General features: G+C 37.5%; 1 protein-coding gene across 1 annotated transcript in view; it reads right to left on the bottom strand.

Moving 5' to 3' along the window:
• Positions 1-15,294, bottom strand: part of KRR1 (KRR1 small subunit processome component) — a 113,893-nt gene extending 98,599 nt beyond the window's left edge. Inside the window, exon 1 of the mRNA XM_086712784.1 lies at positions 15,188-15,294. Within this exon, the coding sequence (XP_086568910.1) occupies positions 15,188-15,212 (25 nt within the window). The 5' untranslated portion in view covers positions 15,213-15,294. The remainder of the gene's footprint in view (positions 1-15,187) is intronic.
• Positions 15,295-19,295: the final 4,001 nt, after the last annotated feature.

Genomic DNA, 19,295 nt, shown 5'->3' with positions numbered 1-19,295 from the left:
AATACTATCAGTCTATACCTTGGTACCTAAAGGTTGCTAATTTCTACTTACAAGTCTTTCTGACCTTTTGGGAGATGTAGAAGGGTGAATAATGGCCCCTCAAAATGTCCACATCCTCTCCCCAGAACCTATAAATGTGATATCTACCTGGTAAAAGAGATTGTACAGGTGTGATTAAGTTAAGGATAGTGAAAAGGGGAGATTATATTGGATTATGAAGGTGCGCCCAACGTGACCAGAAGAGTTCTTATGAGGGAGGTAGGAGGAATAGAGTCAGAGAGATGTGTGTATGGAAGCAGAGGGCAGAGAGGAAAGAAGATGCTTGTGTTGGCTTTAAAGATGGAGGAAGAGACCACGGTCAAGAAATGAAGACAACCTCTAAAGACTGGAAAAGGCAAGAAATAGATTCTCCTCTAACACCTTCAGAAAGACAGCCCTGTGGACACATTTTAGACTTCTGACCTAAAGAATTATAAAATAATAAACTTTTATTATTATACTACTTCGTTTGTGGCAATTTGTTACAGGAGTCGTAGCAAACAGGGACTTTAATTAACAACAGTATAAACACATCAGACTTCTGCAAGAGTTCCCAAGGATTCACTCAGCCTCCTGACACCCCTCAGATCCATTCAGGACACTGCAGGGACAGCATGAGACCGTGTCCTTTCACTAGATTGAAATTTTCCTCTCTGCTCTAATAAGATTGACATTGTAAACCTGAAGGCAAATCTGGCTTCTTTTATCCATAATTGGTTTTTGAACGCAGTTTCCCAGAGGTTTTTGTGACTAGGTTGTATCTACTGAGTGGAAATTTCACTCATGTGACATTTAATATAGAACTCTCTGGATGCATGATTAATTTTTGCATACCAGATATTACCTCATTATCAGATTTACAGAAAGTAGCAATGTAATTACGAAGCAGCTATTTTCGGCACACTCTTCCAGGTTATTTCTCTGCCAAATCATTATGCCCTGAGAAACAACACGTGGCACTATCGAAAACAAGTGGGGTCTCGTGGGCAATCAGTTCAGATAATTGCATCTTTATTATTGACAGTTCCCTTAGGACTTTCGGGTCTCGAGATCTGCTCTGCTCTGCTCTGGGACTGCAATTCATTAAGGTTTCCATCCTGAGCCAGTTTTAATTAAACTATCCTCCTTTTCTCTTTAGCTCCCCATAGTTCATTTTTCTTAGCAGGTCTTGGTGTAGAAATCCAGCTGTTGAGTTAATCTGAGACCCCTCCTGTCTGCCATTTTGAGGAGTCTCTTCTCAGCTCACAAATTCAGCAGTTTATTTAGCTGAATGAGCATAAAATGTACCTGCTTCCACGAAAAGAAAACACAAAGTAAAGAAGGAGAAGAAGGGAAAATATCATTTAGCATCTCAGTTTGCATCTTTTAGAAAATAAAACAGGTACTTGGAGACATTCATAAGCAGACACCATGTTTGTGGCAATAATACTAGATCATGAATTTAATATCCTGAGTGCAGAGGGACTTTTAGGTCCTTTCATTCTGAAATTAAACTGCCTGGGATTGAATGATATGACATATGCTATATGCTGGACAGATTTCTGGATGATTCATAAATTTTCATCCCTTTTCCCAGAGGATTCTCTTGACTGTCTATAATCATCCTTTATTTTACGCACAAAGAAATAGATTTGTTTGTGGCTTGTGTATTTTCACTGAGAAGCAATACCATGCAATGCATGTCTTGCTAGTTGTTATTATCAGCCTTCAGAGCAGTAACTTTGTGTTAGTAACACAGGTTCTCCTTCATTGTATGTAAGAAAAAGGAGTCCCTTTGTTCATCCAACAATCTAATAAATATTCATTGAATGTCTTCTTTGTGCAAAGCCCAATACAAGGCAATGCATAGAATATAAAATTGTGGAAAATAGGCTTGACTTACAGGCAATTCACTGAGTTAGATTATACATGTTAACTTTCTTCTCAAATTGCTCAGGGACTCCTCATTGCTGCTGTATTTCTCATTACAATATCTTGGAGAGAAGATCTGAGAACAGCGAGTCTGAAGGAAAGGTGATTAGTTAAGAGGCATTATTTAGTCATGTGGTACTATGGAGACAAATACGACAATAGAATAAAGAGAAAAATGATGTTATAAGATACAGTTAGAAAGAAAAACTTGAAAGAACTAAATAGCTGATTGGTCATGTAGGTAAATATGTGGGCAAATATAAAAATTTTTTTCCTTTAATTTCTTTAAAAAATTTTTTTAATGTATTTATTTATTTCTGAGACAGAGACAGAGCATGAACAGGGGAAGGGCCGAGAGGGAGACACAGAATTTGAAGCAAGCTCCAGGCTCTGAGCTGTCAGCACAGAGCCCGATGCGGGGCTTGAACCACGAACTGTGAGATCATGACCTGAGCCGAAGTCGAACGCTCAACCGACTGCACCACCCAGGTGCCCCTAATTTCTTTAAAATAGATATGACTGCTTAACCAAAAATTAAAAACATTGTCTTATCAGGCTTAGGAAAAAAATATATAGTCCATATAAAAACTATAGCATAAAGGAAAGAATGGAATAAACTACAAAATTGCTACAAAGTGGTACAATATTTTAAGTATGCTGTGAAATGTTAAGGGTATCTACTTTATTCCTACAGCAATCAATAAAAATTAATGTGAAGAGGTATAGCTAAAAAGTCAATAAGTAAATTCAAATGGGATTCTAAAAAATTATTCAAATAAGCTAAAGGGAAACAGATGGGACATACAGAGAGCCAAAAATAAAATGGCAGACCCAAATCCAACTATGTCAATAATTACATTAAATGTTAAAAGATCCCACTGAGTAATGAAAAGTTCTTCACCAACCGGTGCTAGAACAGGTGGATATGCATACAGAACATACTGAACTTTATGTCTTATTACATGCCATACACAAATATTAATTTGAGGCACATCATAAATCTACATGTAAAAGCTAAAATTATAAAGCTTTTAGAAAAAGAGGAGAATACAGACGGACCACAGAATGTGTTATCAATTAAATAAAATTGTTAAGTTATACTGCATCAAAAACTTCTGCTTATCAAAAGACACTATTAAGAAATGAACAGGCAACCTATGCATTGAAAGAAGATAATCTGCAAAACTGGTATCTGGGGTATATAAAAAAGATTATCTCAGTAATAAGAAGACATACAACCCAATTTAAAAAATAGACAAAACATTTGGATTGACAATTCATAAAGCAAGATATACAAATTGTCAGTAAATACATGGAAATGATCTCAGCATCATTATTCATCAGAGAAATTCGAATTAAAGCCACAATGAGATTTCTTTATATGACAACCAGAACAGCAAAAATTTTAAAAACTGACAACACCAGGGGTGCCTGGGTGGCTCAGCCGGTTGAGCATCTGACTTCAGTTCAGGTCATGATCTCACGGTTTGAGGCTTCGGGCCCCATGTTGGGCTCTGTGCTGACAGCTCAGAGCCTGGAGCCTGCTTGGGATTCTGTGTCTCCCTCTCTCCCTGCCCCTCCCCAACTCGTGCTTTGTCTCTCTCTCTCTCTCTCAAAAATAAATAAATGTTAAACATTTTTTTAAAAAAACTGACAACACCAAATGTTGATGAGAATGTGGAACAACTGGAACCTTCTACATTGCTGGTGGGAATGTAAATAGTATAACCACAGAAAATTTCCTGGCAGTTCTTATAAAATAAACACACACCTACTCTATAACCTAGCGATCCCACTCCTAATATTTACCAAAATAAATGAAAATATAGTTATACAGAAAACTTGCATAAGAACGTTCATAATAGCATTATTCATAACATTGCAAAACTAGAAACAACCCATGTGTCCATTAAGAGGAGAATGGATAAACATAATGCATCATATTCATGGGATATTACTCAGCAATAAAAACTACGGATATAAGCAATAATGTGTATACATTTCAAAATTATGCTAAAAGAAAGAAACCTTATGTAAAAAGAGTATATAATATGTAACTTCATTTATGTGAAGTTCTAGAAGAGTTATAATTAATTTGTGGGGGAAAAATCAGGACAGTGTTACTTCTGAAAACTATAAAACACTGATGAAAGAAATTAAAGACAACACTAAGAAATGGAAAGACATTCCATGCTCATGAGTGAGAAGAACAAATATTGTTAGAATGTCTATACTACCCAAAGCAATCTACACATGTAATGCAATCCTAATCAAAATACCAACAGCAGGGTGCCTGGGTGGCTCAGTCGGTTAATCGCCTGACTTCGGTGCAGGTCATGATCTCATGGTTCATGGGTTCAAGCTCTGCGTCAGCCTCTGTGCTGACAGCTCAGAGCCTGGAGCCTGCTTTGGATTCTGTGTCTCCCTCTCTCTCTGCCCCTCCCCTACTCACACTCTGTCTCTCTCTCGAAAATATATAAAAATTTTTAAAAAATTATAAGATTGCTAGTATACATGTGTTGCATACTAATAATTAAAAAAATATGAACAGCACTTTCCAAAAACTAGAACAAATAATCCTAAAATTTGTATAAAACCACAAAAGACCCCAAATAGCCAAAACAATCTTGAAAAAGACGAACAAAACTTGAGGCATCACAATTCCAGACTTGAAGTTATATTACAAAGCTGTAGTAATAAAAACAGTATGGTACTGGCATAAAAATAGACACATAGATTAATGGAACAGAACAGAAAAACTGGAAATAAACCCACAAATATATGGCCAATTAATCTTCTACAAAGGAGGAATGAATATACAATGGGAAAAAGACAATATTTGCAACAAATGCTGTTGGGAAAACTGGATAGCTAAGGAAGATAAAACTGGACCACTTCCTTACACCATATACGAAAATAAGTTCAGAATGTATTAAAGACCTAGATGTGAGACTTGAAACCATAAAAATCCTAGAAGAGAATACAGGCAGTAAGTTCTCTAACATTGGTCATGGCAACATTTTTCTAGGTATGTCTCCTGAGTCAAGGGAAATAAAAGCAAAAATAAACTACTGAGACTACATCAAAATAAAAAGTTTCTGCACAGAAAAGGAAACGATCAACAAGGTAGTCTATGGAATTGAAAGGCAATCTATGGAATGGGGGAAGATATTTGCAAATGACATATCCAAGAAAGGGTTAGAATGCAAAATATATAAAGAACTTATGCAACTCAACACCCCCCCAAAAATAATCCAATTAAATGGGCAAAAGACATACACAGATATTTTCCTAAAGAGGACATCAAGATGGCCAATAGACATATGAAAAGATGCTCAAATCACCATCATTACAGAAATGCAATGAGATATCACCTCACACCTGTCAGAACGGCTAAAATCAAAAACACAAAAACAACAAGTGTTGATGAAGATGTGGAGAAAAAAGAACGCTCGTTCACAGTTGGTGGGAACGCAAACCGGTGCAGCCACTGTGGCAAACAGTTTGGAGGCTCCTCAAAAAGTCAAAAATAGAACTACCCTATGATCCAGTAATTGCACTACTGGGCATTTACCTAAAAAATACAAAAACAGTAATTCAAAAGGATACATGCATTATTATGTTTATTGCAGCATCATTTACAATAGCCAAACTATGGAAGTAGCCCAAATTTCCATCAATAGATGTACTGATAAAGAAGAAGTGGTATAAAATACAATGTAATATTATTCGGCCATAAAAATGCAACCTTTCCATTTGCAACAACAAGGATGGAACTAGAGAGTATAATGCTAAGTGAAATCAGTCAGTCAGAGAGACAAATAACATATGATTTCACCTATATGAAATTTAAGAAACAAAACAGATGATCGAAGAGGAGAGAGAGAGAAAGAGCGAGCGCGAGAGAGAAACCAAGGAGCAGACTCTTAAGTATAGAGAACAAACTGATAGTTACCAGAGAGGAGGTAGGTGGGGGGGGGGGGGGGGGATGGATGAAATAGGGGATGTGGATTAAAAGTACACTCAGTACACTGAGTAACATATAGGATTGTTGAATCAGCATGTTGTACACCTAAAACTAGTATAACACTGTAGGTTAACTACTGGAATTAAAATAAAAAAACTTAACAAAAAAAGAAAAACAAGATTAGATGATTTGCTCTACTGGATATCAAGACTTATTATAAAGCTCCACTAGTTAAGGGGGAAAAAATGGACAAATATACCAACAAAACAGAAAAGAAAAAGACCCTTGCATGTATGGACTCAATGTTCAACAAAGTAGGCAATAAAAACAGTAGGAAAGTTCATTATGTTGAATAAACGATTCTGGGTAAATTAATTAGACATCCACTTGGAAACAAAATGGAATTCTAACTCTTTACTTTCCACCATACATAAAATCAGTTCCAAGTAGACTGTAGATCTAAATATGACAGACTAAACAATAAAATTTCTGGAGGACAACATGCTCATGATCTAGGCTATATAGTGGGGAAAAAAACACTAACCAGTAGGAAGAAATGAAAAATTTGGATTAAAATTAATAACTTCATCAAAAGACTTTAAGAATATGAAAATAGGGGAAGATATTTGGAAAATACACAATTAATAAAGGGGTTGTATTTAGATTATGATGAACCCATAGATCAAGAAGAAGAGAATAGGCAACAAAATAGAAAAGTGAGCAACAGACTTAAGCAGGTTTTCACTAAATAAGGTATTCAAGTGACCATAAACACATGATGACCTCATCAGTCATTGGGAAAATTCATTCAGTTTCATAGTGTGGCACCACTACAAACTCATCAAAATGGTAACATTTAAAAGGTTGACAACACCAGGTGTTCACAAGGACACAGAACAATGGGAACACTCACACACTGCCGGTGAGACTGTAAATTGGCAAAACCATTTTGGAAGACTATTTGTCATTATCTACTAAAGTTGAAAATGTGCAAAACCAATGACTCAGTGCTTCCACTTTTAGATATATACCCAATATAAATACATGCTCATGTGTAGCTAGAGATGTATACCAGAATGTTCACAGCAGCATTATTTGTGATAGGAAAAAAATTAGAAACATATCAAATGTTCACCTATGGTACAGGGGTAGAATATGTGATATATTCATGCAGCGAAATAGTATATGGCAATAAAAGGGAAGTAGCTACAGCTGTATGCAACAATAACTTGAATGTCATAAATATAATGTTGAGCAAAAGAAGCTGTGCACAAAAGAGTGCATACTGTAGACTTTCAAAACAGGCCATTTCTGAAGGCAGCCTGTATCCAATGACTGGTCCATGCTGGACACCAAAGGACGCAACTCCAGAGCTCCTTGCTGAATAAAATGAGGCCTCGGCTGTGACTGCCACCCGGCTTCTCCTTCTGCCCCAGTGTTTCTCAAATTCAGCAAGATTGACATTTTGAGGGGGACAATTCTTTGTTGGATGGGCGACTTTGTGCATTAGAGGGTATTTAACAGTATCCTTGGCTTCTACCCACTAGATGCCAATATATTTCCCCATGATGCTAAATATATCTCGGGGTATTAAATCTGCCCCAGTTGAGACCCATGGTGCAATCCTGTCTCCTTCAACCTCCACGGATGTTGATCCTGAGAACATTCCCCAAGAAACTTTCTGCATGCAAATCATTCAATCTGGGGCACACCCCGATGAGTTCTGTTCATTTAATAAACCATTTACACATATGTTTATTGGTAAATTGTACCTGTGCTATGTAATTATACATTATACATTATAGAATATAATTATAAAACAAAAACAACTGAAGAGGAGATAAAATAAATGTAATTAATAGTTCTAGCATTTTCCCTGCTCCCCAAAAGAATGTTCATTGGTACCTCCTAGAAAGCCTGAACCATACAGTGGAGACCAATGCCCTGGGAGGGGGGAGGGAACAGCAAAAGGAATGTACGTAGAGGATTAGTCTTAGTAATAACTCTCTGAGGCAGGGAAGAAAAGGAGAGAAGAGTTAGAACAAAAACTTAGGGGGGCAGCAACAGATATATGAAAAGGTACTCAACATCACTCATCATCAGGGAAATTCAAATCAAAACAAAATGAGATAGCACCTCATGCCTGTTAGAATGGTTATTAGAATGATGTGGAGAAAAGGAACATTTGTGCACTCTTGGCAGAAATATTTACATTGGTATAGTTACTATAAAAAACACAGACGATGGGGTGCCTGGGTGGCTCAGTCAGTTGAGTGTCTGACTTCAGCTCATGTCATGATCTCACGGTTCATGAGTTTGAGCCCCGCATTGGGCTGTGTGCTGACAGCACGAAGCCTGCTTGGGATTCTCTCTCTTCTTCTCTCTCTGGCCCTCCCCAGCTCGTTCTCTCTCTGTCTCTGTCTCTCTCTCTCTCTATCTCTCTAAAAAGAAATAAATTAAAAAAGAATAAAACTAGCATATGATTTAGCAATTTCACTTCTGGGAATTTATCTGTAGAAAACACAAACTCTTAACTTAGAAAGATATATGCACTCCCATGTTCATTGCAGCATTATATACCATAGCCAAGGTATGGAAACGACCTGTGTCCATCAATGTATGGATAATGAAAATGTGGGGGGGGTGTGTGTGTGTGTTGTCTGTGTATACAATAGAATATTACTCAGCCATTAAAAGGAAGGAAATCTTGCCATTTGCAACAACATGAATGGGCCTTGAGGGCATTATGCTAAGTGAAATAAGTCACAGAGAGTAAGACAAATTCCATATGCTCACTCTTATGTGTGGAACCAAAAAACAAAACAAAAAAACTGAGCTCACAGTTACAGAAAACAGATTAGTGGTTACTGCCAGAGGTGGGATGGGAGTGGGCAAAAAGAGTAAAGGAAGTCAAAAGGTACCAACTTCCAGTTATAAAATAAATTAAGTCATGAGGATGTAATGTACAGCATGGAAACTATAGTTAATAATACTATATTGCATATTTGAAGGCTGCTAAGAGAGTAAGTCTTAGAAGTTCTCATCAAGAGAAAAAGAAATTTGTAGCTGTGTGGTGAAGGATGTTAACTTGTCTTATTATGATGTTCATTTTGCAATATATACAAATATCAAATAATTATGTTATATGCATGAAACAAATATAAAGTTATATGTCAATTATAATTCAGTTAAAAATTAAAAACTTTGGGGAATGATATGGTGATGGGTAGCAAGATAGGAAAAGCAGTCATTTTAGCAAGTATATAAAAGGGACGTGTGGCTAAACATGTCTGATTATGTCTACGAGCTACCCACCAAAATTCCTATGAAGAAAATGCAATGAAAGTTTAAAAGCTGGCTAGAGCAGTAAAAGTAAAGATCAAATCATTAATCAAAGGTCAGAGGGAATTTCTTTTAATTGTATCATTGTTGGATCAAAAGGTAAGTTCTTGACTTTCATAACATATTCTCTTACTTCTAAACTGAAATTAGTTCTTCACCTATTTTAAGTGCATATTAATATACCTCATGCTATTAGGAATAAAGAGACATTATTAGAAATTCCTGCAGAAACCCACAAATAATGTAGTGAGACATTTCATCCCATTTTCAATCCATTTTAGGTAGAGTAGTAAAAACAAATGGCATAGAGGTTTCGAAAAATACAAGTACTAACGTTGAACATAGCTTCTTTTTCCTCTGCATTTTCATTTAAGGACCAAGTTTCTTTTTTTTTTTTTTAGTTTTTTATTTTTAAATTTTTTTTAACGTTTATTTATTTTTGAGACAGAGAGAGACAGAGCATGAAAGGGGGAGGATCAGAGAGAGAGGGAGACACAGAATCTGAAGCAGGCTCCAGGTTCCGAGCTGTCAGCACAGAGCCCGACGCGGGGCTCGAACTCACGGACTGTGAGATCATGACCTGAGCCGAAGTTGGACGCTTAACCGGCTGAGCCACCCAGACGCCCCAAGGCCCAAGTTTCTAACCTCTCCTAGAGCTTTTCCTGAGAGAGCTCCAGAGTGATGATCCACAAGTTCTCAAGACCAGGTCCCTCAAAGATGACATTCTGGGCTGAATTTTACCCTTGCCCCCAAATTCATATGTTGAAGACCAAACCCCAGTACCTCAGAAGTGACTGTATTTGAAGGCAGAGCCTTTAAAGAGGTAATTAAATTAAAATGAGGCCATTAGAGTGGGCCCTAACCCAATCTCACTGGTGTCCTTATAAGAAGAAGATATTAGGACACAAAGAGACACGGGGGGTGCACGCACAAAGAATGGATGACCGTGTAAAGAGGCAGTAAGAGGGCAGCCACCTGCAGGTTGAGGAGAGAGGCCTCAGAAGAAACTGAACCTACTGATTTTGGACTTCCAGCACCCAGAACTGGGATCAATGTTTCTGTTGTCGAAGCCACCCGGTAAACAGTCTGTGGTATTCTGTTCCGGCAGTCCTAGTAAACTGACACAGAGTGGGAGCTGCCTGCTTCTGTGTTCTTTTTTTTCAGTGTAATTAACATACAGTGTTATATTAGTTTCAGGTGTACAATATAACGATTCAACTATTTTTTTAAGTTTATTTATTTTGACAGAGAGAGAGAGAGAGAGAGAGAGCACAAACAAGCAAGGGAGAGGCAGAGACAGACAGGATCCCAAGCAGGCTCCACACTGTCAGTGCAGAGCCCAAACTCACGAACCGTGAGATATGACCTGAGCCGAAATCAAGAGTCCATTGCTTAACTGACCGAGCCACCCAGGCTCCCCACAATTCAACAGTTCTATACATTACTCAGCACTGCTCAAGCTGCCTCAGCGCTCTTGATCAACGCATCCCTCAAATTCCACAGCAGATTTGGAAAATTTACAACACAAAAACAAACAAGCAAAAACAAAACAAAACAAAACAAAACAAAACAAAAAGAAAAACTTAACTTGGTTTGAATTTTTTTTTTTAAGATACGCCAAAGTGGGGTAGGGGGAACAGGTTGATAAGCTTAACCACCTGAAACAAAACAGTCACCAAAAAACTAATATTTATTGTATCATAAAATTTATTGTATTGTATATTGTAAATTTATTGTAAAAAATTGTAAGGAAAACTAAAAAATAAATAAATAAAACAGGAAAATTATTTAATCTCCAAAGAAATCTTAAAAATCAACTTTATGCCAGTAATGTAAACCTTAGATAAAAGTGATATATTCCTAGAAATATATAACTTACCAAAGCTAACTCTAAGAAGTATCTTGTATGTATCATAACCATTAAACAAATTGAATCAACATTGTAAAATCTACCTACAAAGAATAAATCAGCTGAAACAGATTTACAGGTGAATTCCTACCAAACATTCTGAAACCAGATCCTTCTACTCTTATAAAAATTCTTCAAGAAAATTAAAAAAGAGGAAACATCCTCCAACTCAAATTAGTAAGAAAAAGCCAAAGAACATGAGAGGTCAAGTTACAGAAGAAATGCAAAGAACAAATAAACTTATCTTAAAAGATCCATTTGTACTAGTAAGCTAAAATTCAAATTAAAACCATAATTAGATGGAATTTTTGCTTCTCAAATTTAAAGTTATTTTGTGGGTGTAGCATGCTGAAGATGAGAAAGAGAACAAACTGTTACAACTTACATGGAAAGCAACCAGAGAAATGTGTCAATACGTATTAAAAGCCTTTTTAAAAAAGAGGGGTTCTTTAAATACAGGGATTCTACTTATAGGAATGTATTTTCAGCAAATCATCAGAGAGTGAGCAAATAGGTATGTTTATTATAATAGGATTTAAAAAGAGGAAAAATTGATTAAAATTATATTCATATATGAGAGAATGATTAAATGTATTCTAGTAATCCATTCAGAAGGGTGGTTTACACCATATAAATATTACATTTTCAAAGGATATTTAGTGAACTAGGAAAAAATATAATGATACAATAACAGATAAACCCAGCAGAACACGAAGCTGGAGACGAAACATAATCCCAAATTTGTATGAAAAATACTCAAGAGAAAGACATAAATGACATCAAAACATTAACAGAGGTTATTTTTATGTTCAAAGAACATAGGATATTTTTAAAATTCCTCTGTGGCTCCCAAGTTTTCTGCAAGTACATCTCACTTTCACGATCAGAAGAAAAGCAAATATTTTTTAAGGTGTCAGGTGCACTTACCTACAGGGTGAAAGGTTCTAATTAGAATAGGGGTGGGGCAGAAATAATGGAAAAAGTTGGACTTAACTACTGAGAGAATACTGAGGGAGATTAAACAAGAATCTATAGGAAGCACAAAATATTTGTAGGTAGATATACATAGATTTTAATCTTGGTTCAGCCATTCATTAGATGTGACATCCTTTGGAGCTGCCTTCTCTATAGGCTTATTCGCAGGGCTCTTACCTTAAAAAGATAAAACGCTTAACACAATATCTAACAGAGAGTAGGTTTTCCATAAAACTTATATCCTGCCCCTAATACCTGAAAATTATCTTTCAATCTCTTAGTTTTGATCTCTTGCTTAAGATCAAGTTGATGTTACCCATATTTCCACTGTGGCCAATTAAAACCTAGTTCCATAAGGCCCTCTCCTTGGAAGGCAAATTTAAAATGACATTCGGGGGGCGCCTGGGTGCCTCAGTCGGTTAAGCGGCCGACTTCGGCTCAGGTCACGATCTCACACTCCGTGAGTTCGAGCCCCGCGTCGGGCTCTGTGCTGACCGCTCAGAGCCTGGAGCCTGTTTCAGATTCTGTGTCTCCCTCTCTCTCTGACCCTCCCCCGTTCATGCTCTGTCTCTCTGTCTCAAAAATAAATAAACGTTAAAAAAAAATAATAAATAAAATGACATTCGGCACAGCTAAATACAAAAATACGTCTCCTTCCGACATAATTAGCTGAGAGGAAATAATTCATTCAAAGAGGACTAAAAACTGTATTAGCTGAATTGACAATTATTTGATCTTACTAATCATTTCACTTAAAAGTCAAACCATTTATACATGGAGACAATGTGAGTCAATTTACTAATTAGATAACATCCTAATTATCCATCTTGTTGTCCATCAGTAATTTTTAATAGCACCAAAAGATCCCCTATTGTTGTGAAAGGCAAAATAAGAAACTTTTTTGCTGAATTATTTCATAAACTGTTCTTTCACGTTCTTATTTTAAAGATTAGGAATAGTTTCACAGAAGTATTAATAGAATCAATAAACAGTGATAAGTAATCAGTATTTGCTGTCGATAATTTTTTGTATTGGTTTTATGGAGTTAATTATAAAGAACTTGAGCAAACACCAGGCACTACGTTTCTAAAATATCTGGCTTATTTAACTATACACAAAACAGTATTACACATTTACACATAAATATTTTAGATTAAGACCACTGTTTGGAGAATGACTTTGACCAGCCTATATTTCTACAATTTTAAGCAAACATACTTTGTCATGAAACCTTGAATTAACTGAGAAAACATCTCAGTGTGAGGAAAATGAATTTTGGTTTTGGGGGCATTATGTTCTGTTTCTCTCTATCACAAAGCCAAAGAATTGAGCAGCGATGTTTGCCTGACTGTTCTTTTCAGCTGAATGGAATGGAAAATTACACAAAAATTAAACAAAGAAACTGCCTGGACTTTCTCAGTTGCTTGGAAGTGGAAGTGTTTATTCAAGCATTTACATGGTGGCCCTGGTTCACGGTCCCTTGATTAACATAAACTTTCCAGAGGTGTAAGAGAAGCAGCTGGCGGCATACGCTTTCTTCACTCTGTCCCCGCTAACCTCTTCCATCTGGCCCAGGCTCTTGGAACAGGCACCCAACAGATCTTGTGGCTTCCACTTTTGTCTTTTCATGATCCGTTCTCCACACACCATCAGAACCATCTTTTTAGAATATGAATTAATTTCTCTCACTTTCTTACTTAAAATCCTTAGAACAAAATCAGAACCCCTAACTGTGGCCTACAAGGCCCTACAAGCTCTAGCCTCTGTCTGCGTTCATCTTCACTCCTCCCCACTTGTTCGCCGGGCTCCACCTGTATTTTCTTTTTTAATGTTGCTCGAACACATCCCATTCATTCCCACCTCAGGACCCCTGCTCCTGCTAGTACCTCTGCCTGGAATATATTGCCCTGAGACTTACCCATTACTGTTTTGTTGTGTTGTTGTTGTTTTTCATTCTGCTCTCAGGTCAAATACCACCTCGCCAGAGAGATGTTCTAAAGCCTCCCAATCCAAAGTGCAACAGCCTTGCTGCCCAGTTATTCTCCCCCAGGCCTGTGATTTTTTTTTTCTCCGTAACACTTGTTGCTCGCTGACATTATTTTGTTCATTTGTTTTCTTGTTTATGGTCTTTCTGCACCTAACTAAAATTTCTTCATAAAGGCAAGTACCTTGTTGATCATATTCATTGTTGTTATCCTTAATATCTAAGATAGTGATGAGCACACATTCCTTAGTCCATATATACTTGTGACGTGAACAACGTCTGTGCAACGCATCAATTGGGATTTTTTTTTTTTTTAATTTGCAACAGAAACTGACTCTAGCCAATTTAGGCAGAAAGGCATTTACTGGAAGGATATCTCATGGCTCACAAAATAGCAAGGATAGCTGGAGAAATAGGCTTAGAAACTAGGCAGGAACCACGGCTAGAGGGTTCCTCTAATGGGTTTCGAGGGTTCCTCGAAAATGACACCGAGAAGTGACCAGAACGATGCCATCCTCGGCCCTGCTGGTCAAGGCCACTGGACACTCTACCAAAGTTGTCCTCCCCATCGCTGCTCCTGGATGCTGGTCGCTGCTGCTTCTCACCCTCAGACTGAACCCTCCAGCCTGTGCTTCTTTATTTCCTCTTTTCCATGCTTAATTTCCTTTAGCAACAATCTCAGCCACCTGTCTACAATCATAGTTGAGGGTAAACTATGAAAAAAATAGCCTTTGAAACTTTAAGGTGGGTCTTATCACCATCAAATAAAAAAAATGTGAGAAGCAAATCATTAGTTTTTATATTTTACGATTAACCATGGCCTGGAAATACACTGATCTTGCTATACCCAAAGGAGGTCTTGCAATTTATTCAATAATCATATATCGAATGTCTTCTATTTCCTCTTTTGATAAACAGTTACGGAGTCAGGGAATGGTTATAGAAAGGTGACTGCAATCTCAAGACTGGTTATAATTAACCCCATAAAAATAGAGTGCTGCAAACCCTAATGGTCTCAGGTATCTATAGTTAGCTTTCAAACATTGATGAAAGGACATACCTCCACTGTTAGGCCAAGGGTTCATAACCACATGATCTCCCCTTGTGAGAACTCATTCACAGCTGAGAAGAAGATTTGGGCTCTAGATCCAGATGTTGCACACCTTCATTGGGTGATTACGGGCAGATCTCTAAGCCTTGGTTTCCTTATCTATAAAATGAGAATATTAATAAAATTATAATAGTCTTCTATCACTGCCACACATGATCATACCTCAAAGAATAGAAGGTATGCAGAATACATGTAAAATGTCAGTATTATACATAACAAGACTCTATTGCAATTGAGGGCCATATCTATCCTAATCACAAGAGCTATCATTTATTTATCTTTGACTATGTGTTCCAAACATGCACAGCCCCTCATTCTCTCATTCTGTCTTCCCCTGTCAACCTGAGCACAAGCATCTCTTGTAGGTCTCTATAAGGTCTGCTGGATCCTCTCAAGGACTCTCTCCTTTCTTAGCCTCATGCTTCCAAAGGTGAGATTTCAGCTAAACTAGCACACTCTTGGTCTCCCTCCCTAGAAGAAGAGGGATTTATTTGATTGGTGAGTTTTGGGTAAGAAGTGACCCTCTTCAAGACTGTTAAGCACTAGTAAGTCATTTTTGCCCTATATATTATGTTGGTCATTTCGTCCTATATTTGACAATATCTTTGCAGGAAAAGAAATTCTCATTTTTAATGTTTATTATCTATATGCATGCTTTCATTTATTGTAAAATCTTAGATCTTGGAGATTTGATTTGTTCATGTTATGCCTGGCTACCTAACCTATGGAATATTTTATGTACATTAATTCTAGGCGAATTTACCCTTAGAATATTTTAGCAGCCCTACCTTTATTCATAATCAAAGAAATAAAGACTTTCCACTTGTGAGCACTTTAAAATGTGCATTCATTTTAACTTGCTAACATGATAAAACATGGGAAATGTGATATATAAAGAATAAAACACAAGTCATGGTGCTTACAACACAAGAGAAGCACAGTGGGCAGATTTTTTGTAAAGGCTCAGCTCAACAGGGAATTGAAAAAAGAAAACACAATGTCTCTGCCCTGCTCAGGGAAGCCTCGCCTTTGTATGCTATTTCCTGGCAGATGAAAAGGCAAAGAGCAGCTCCAGCCTGCATCGCTTCCCTGGGATTTGAAAGAACAAAAGAAAAGCAAACACTCCTCTGCTTCCAAGAACGACACTTAGGCAAGAATAGTCTGTCTTTTCTTTTTGTTTCTTCTTTCTTCCTTTATTATTAAACAAAAAAAAAAAAAGATTAGTGATGAAGTAGGAAATCCTTTTTAAAATTATTTTTGTTTTGGGGTCAGAGTTTAGCATTTTTGGGAAAATTACAGCAGAGCTCGTTTTGTTTCCCTCCTTTGAAGTGTCTAATGCAACATTTAATTGTTAATGCCCAGGCAGCTTTTGATTCTTTCAGGGTGCATTGGAAATTTCAGATCTCCAATTTCTTCAAGTTATCTATATTATTAACTGAGTGTCCTTGGTCAACACTGATTGCAAATGACTTCCTTATGTGACCTAAAACGTCTCAAAGCCTTATTCCTAGGACTTCAACTCATCTTATATGTCCACCCCAATGATGGACACTGTGCCATGACAGTGAGCTGCTGCTAGGACAGACTCAAAGCTTAATAAGAGTATTAGGGTGCCACGGTTCTGACCTCAGTTACTGTCAGGGCTCTTGGACCCATCAGGGTTAAGTGATTTGAGACACGTCAATGGATGGCTAAAATTATGCCGAAGTGCTCGGTCCCAATCCACAGTGAGACAGCCGCTTCCATTTCCACTTCTGTCTCATGAACCTAACTCTAAATAGCAGGACATGTGCAGGAGCCACATTCTTGTTCAATCCAAAAGACGCAACCAACAAAATTGTATCTGGCTACTGCATTTAGTACCCTCATCCTCTGAATGCTGGCATGTTGAGACAGGTCCTGCTCTGTGAAAGCCTTTATTTATGTTTCTTCCTGACAGTGGGAATCAGACATCGAGATGAATCATCTAAAGAGAGCAGAATCTTCTTTGGAAGTTTTGTTAATTACGTCCACAAATGCTTTTGATTTAAGAGAGAGTGCACAGCCTGAATTGGATTCTCTTGACCCCTCATGTCCCTATCATTCTATTCTTATGAATTTGCTCCCAACCTTCTGGTTATTCCCTTTTTGTATCTTTCTGGGCTCTTTTTCTTCTTTCCTTTATCGTGGGTACTGCCTAGGCTTCCATCCTTGACTCTCAGCCTTTCACATGCTATACTATGATTCACAAACCAAACTGCTTACAGGGATCTGAAGGTAGCATAAATAACTGAAGCAGGCTGTATGTGAGAAAAATAATGTGGTTCTCTTACTCTCTGATACAGTAAACAGCTACCTTTTCTTTTATAAGGAAATATCAACAACAGAAAGAACACAAGCACAACCTTAAACGGCAGCTGATATTCAGTGTCAGGGAGAATAACATGTAGAAATGCTTGAGTGTGAGGGGTACTAGGAGACGGCTGCTTCTCAGCTACGGCTAATATCTGGTAATAGGTAATATTACCCATTAATATTACCAAAAAATTTTCACTTGTCAAAGGAGTTTGGACATCCAGATTCTTTTATTTAAACTTTCATATGAAATCTCCGATATTTAAAATTTTACTCAAGCATTGCATGTGTGTATGCCAGAAATGAGTATGCCGGCCAAAGAGAACACATCTCCATGCCAAATACGGTCAGTGGGTAGCCAGTTGGCATCTCCTTCTCTACAGATTACTAAAGGCAGTGGTTTCCAAACTGCAGAGCACAACCTATTATTGGATCATGGAATCAAGCCTAGTGGATTGCAAGTAGCATTTTTAAGTGAAATAGAACTGCATAGAAGAAAACAGAATTAAAAATGATAAAATAGGCATGTCTGGGTGGCTCAGTCAGTTAAGCATCAGACTCTTGATTTCTGCTTATGTCAGGATCTCACAGTTCATGAGATCAAGCTCCATGTTGGGCTTTGCGCTGACAGTGTGGAGCCTGCTTGGGTCCCTCTCTCTCTCTCTCTCTCTCTCTCTCTCTCTCTCTCTCTCTCTCTCCCCCCCCGCCCCTCCCCCACTTGTGTGTGCACGTGCACCCACACTCTCTCTCAATTAAACTTTAAAAAACGATAAATTATATCACATTTAATAAGGAAAAGCATTATTACAGGAAACATACATACACATGCATCTGTGTGTGTGTGTGTGTGTGTGTGTGTGTGTGTGTGTGTGTGGTGGGTCGCTATTAAAAAATCTTTTTATGACTGTGGTCAAAAGGTTTGAAGGTCACTGCCCAGGTGATGTTATTGCACTTCACCTTCAGTTGTAACTTAAATGCTTAAATGATTGTGAAATGTGCATCTGTATGCTAGATTTTTCTCTTGAACTTCATCCACTTATTTTTAATTATCCACTGGGTATTGTCACTTGGATAATCCACAGGTCCCACAAGTGCAGTATAATAGAACGATTAAAATAATGGGCTTCATAGTGACATGGATTTCATTTCAAATCTTAGGATTTCTTAGCCTGTTTTCTCATCTTTAAAATCAGGATAATTGAGGGTGGTTGAGCCTGGGTGGCTCAGTCTGTTAAGTGACCGACTTTTGATTTCGGCTCAGATCATGATCTCATGGTTTATGTGATCGAGCCCCATGTCAGGCTCTATGCTGACAGTGCAGGGGTTCTCTCTCTCTCTCTCTCCCCCTCGCTCTCTGTCCCTCCCCTGCTCACACTCTCTCTTTCTATGGAAACAAATAAATAATCATTAAACAAATTAAAAATAAAGAAAATAAAGAAAATAAAATCAGGATAATTGAACCATCTGAATAAGGTTTGTAAGAATTTGTCCTTAGAACAGTGCCTGTGCATACAAAATAAACAAATACTGCTTGAGCACCAACTATATTCCAGGCATCGTCCCAGACACTAGAGATTGATGAAAGAACAGCTCTTCCATAATTAATGCCACTTTCCAGTAGTTTCAAAGGGAAGTTTAAATTAACAAAAATCTCCTTAACGTTTTACTCGATACATATATTAATCCTTTTATAATGAAATTTATAAATACCCCTTTCAAGTGA

Source organism: Puma concolor, chromosome B4 (genome assembly GCF_028749965.1).
Source record: "Puma concolor isolate L17-30 chromosome B4, mPumCon1.1.hap2, whole genome shotgun sequence".
Lineage (NCBI taxonomy): Eukaryota > Metazoa > Chordata > Mammalia > Carnivora > Felidae > Puma > Puma concolor.
This window is presented reverse-complemented; position numbering and strand designations above follow the sequence as displayed.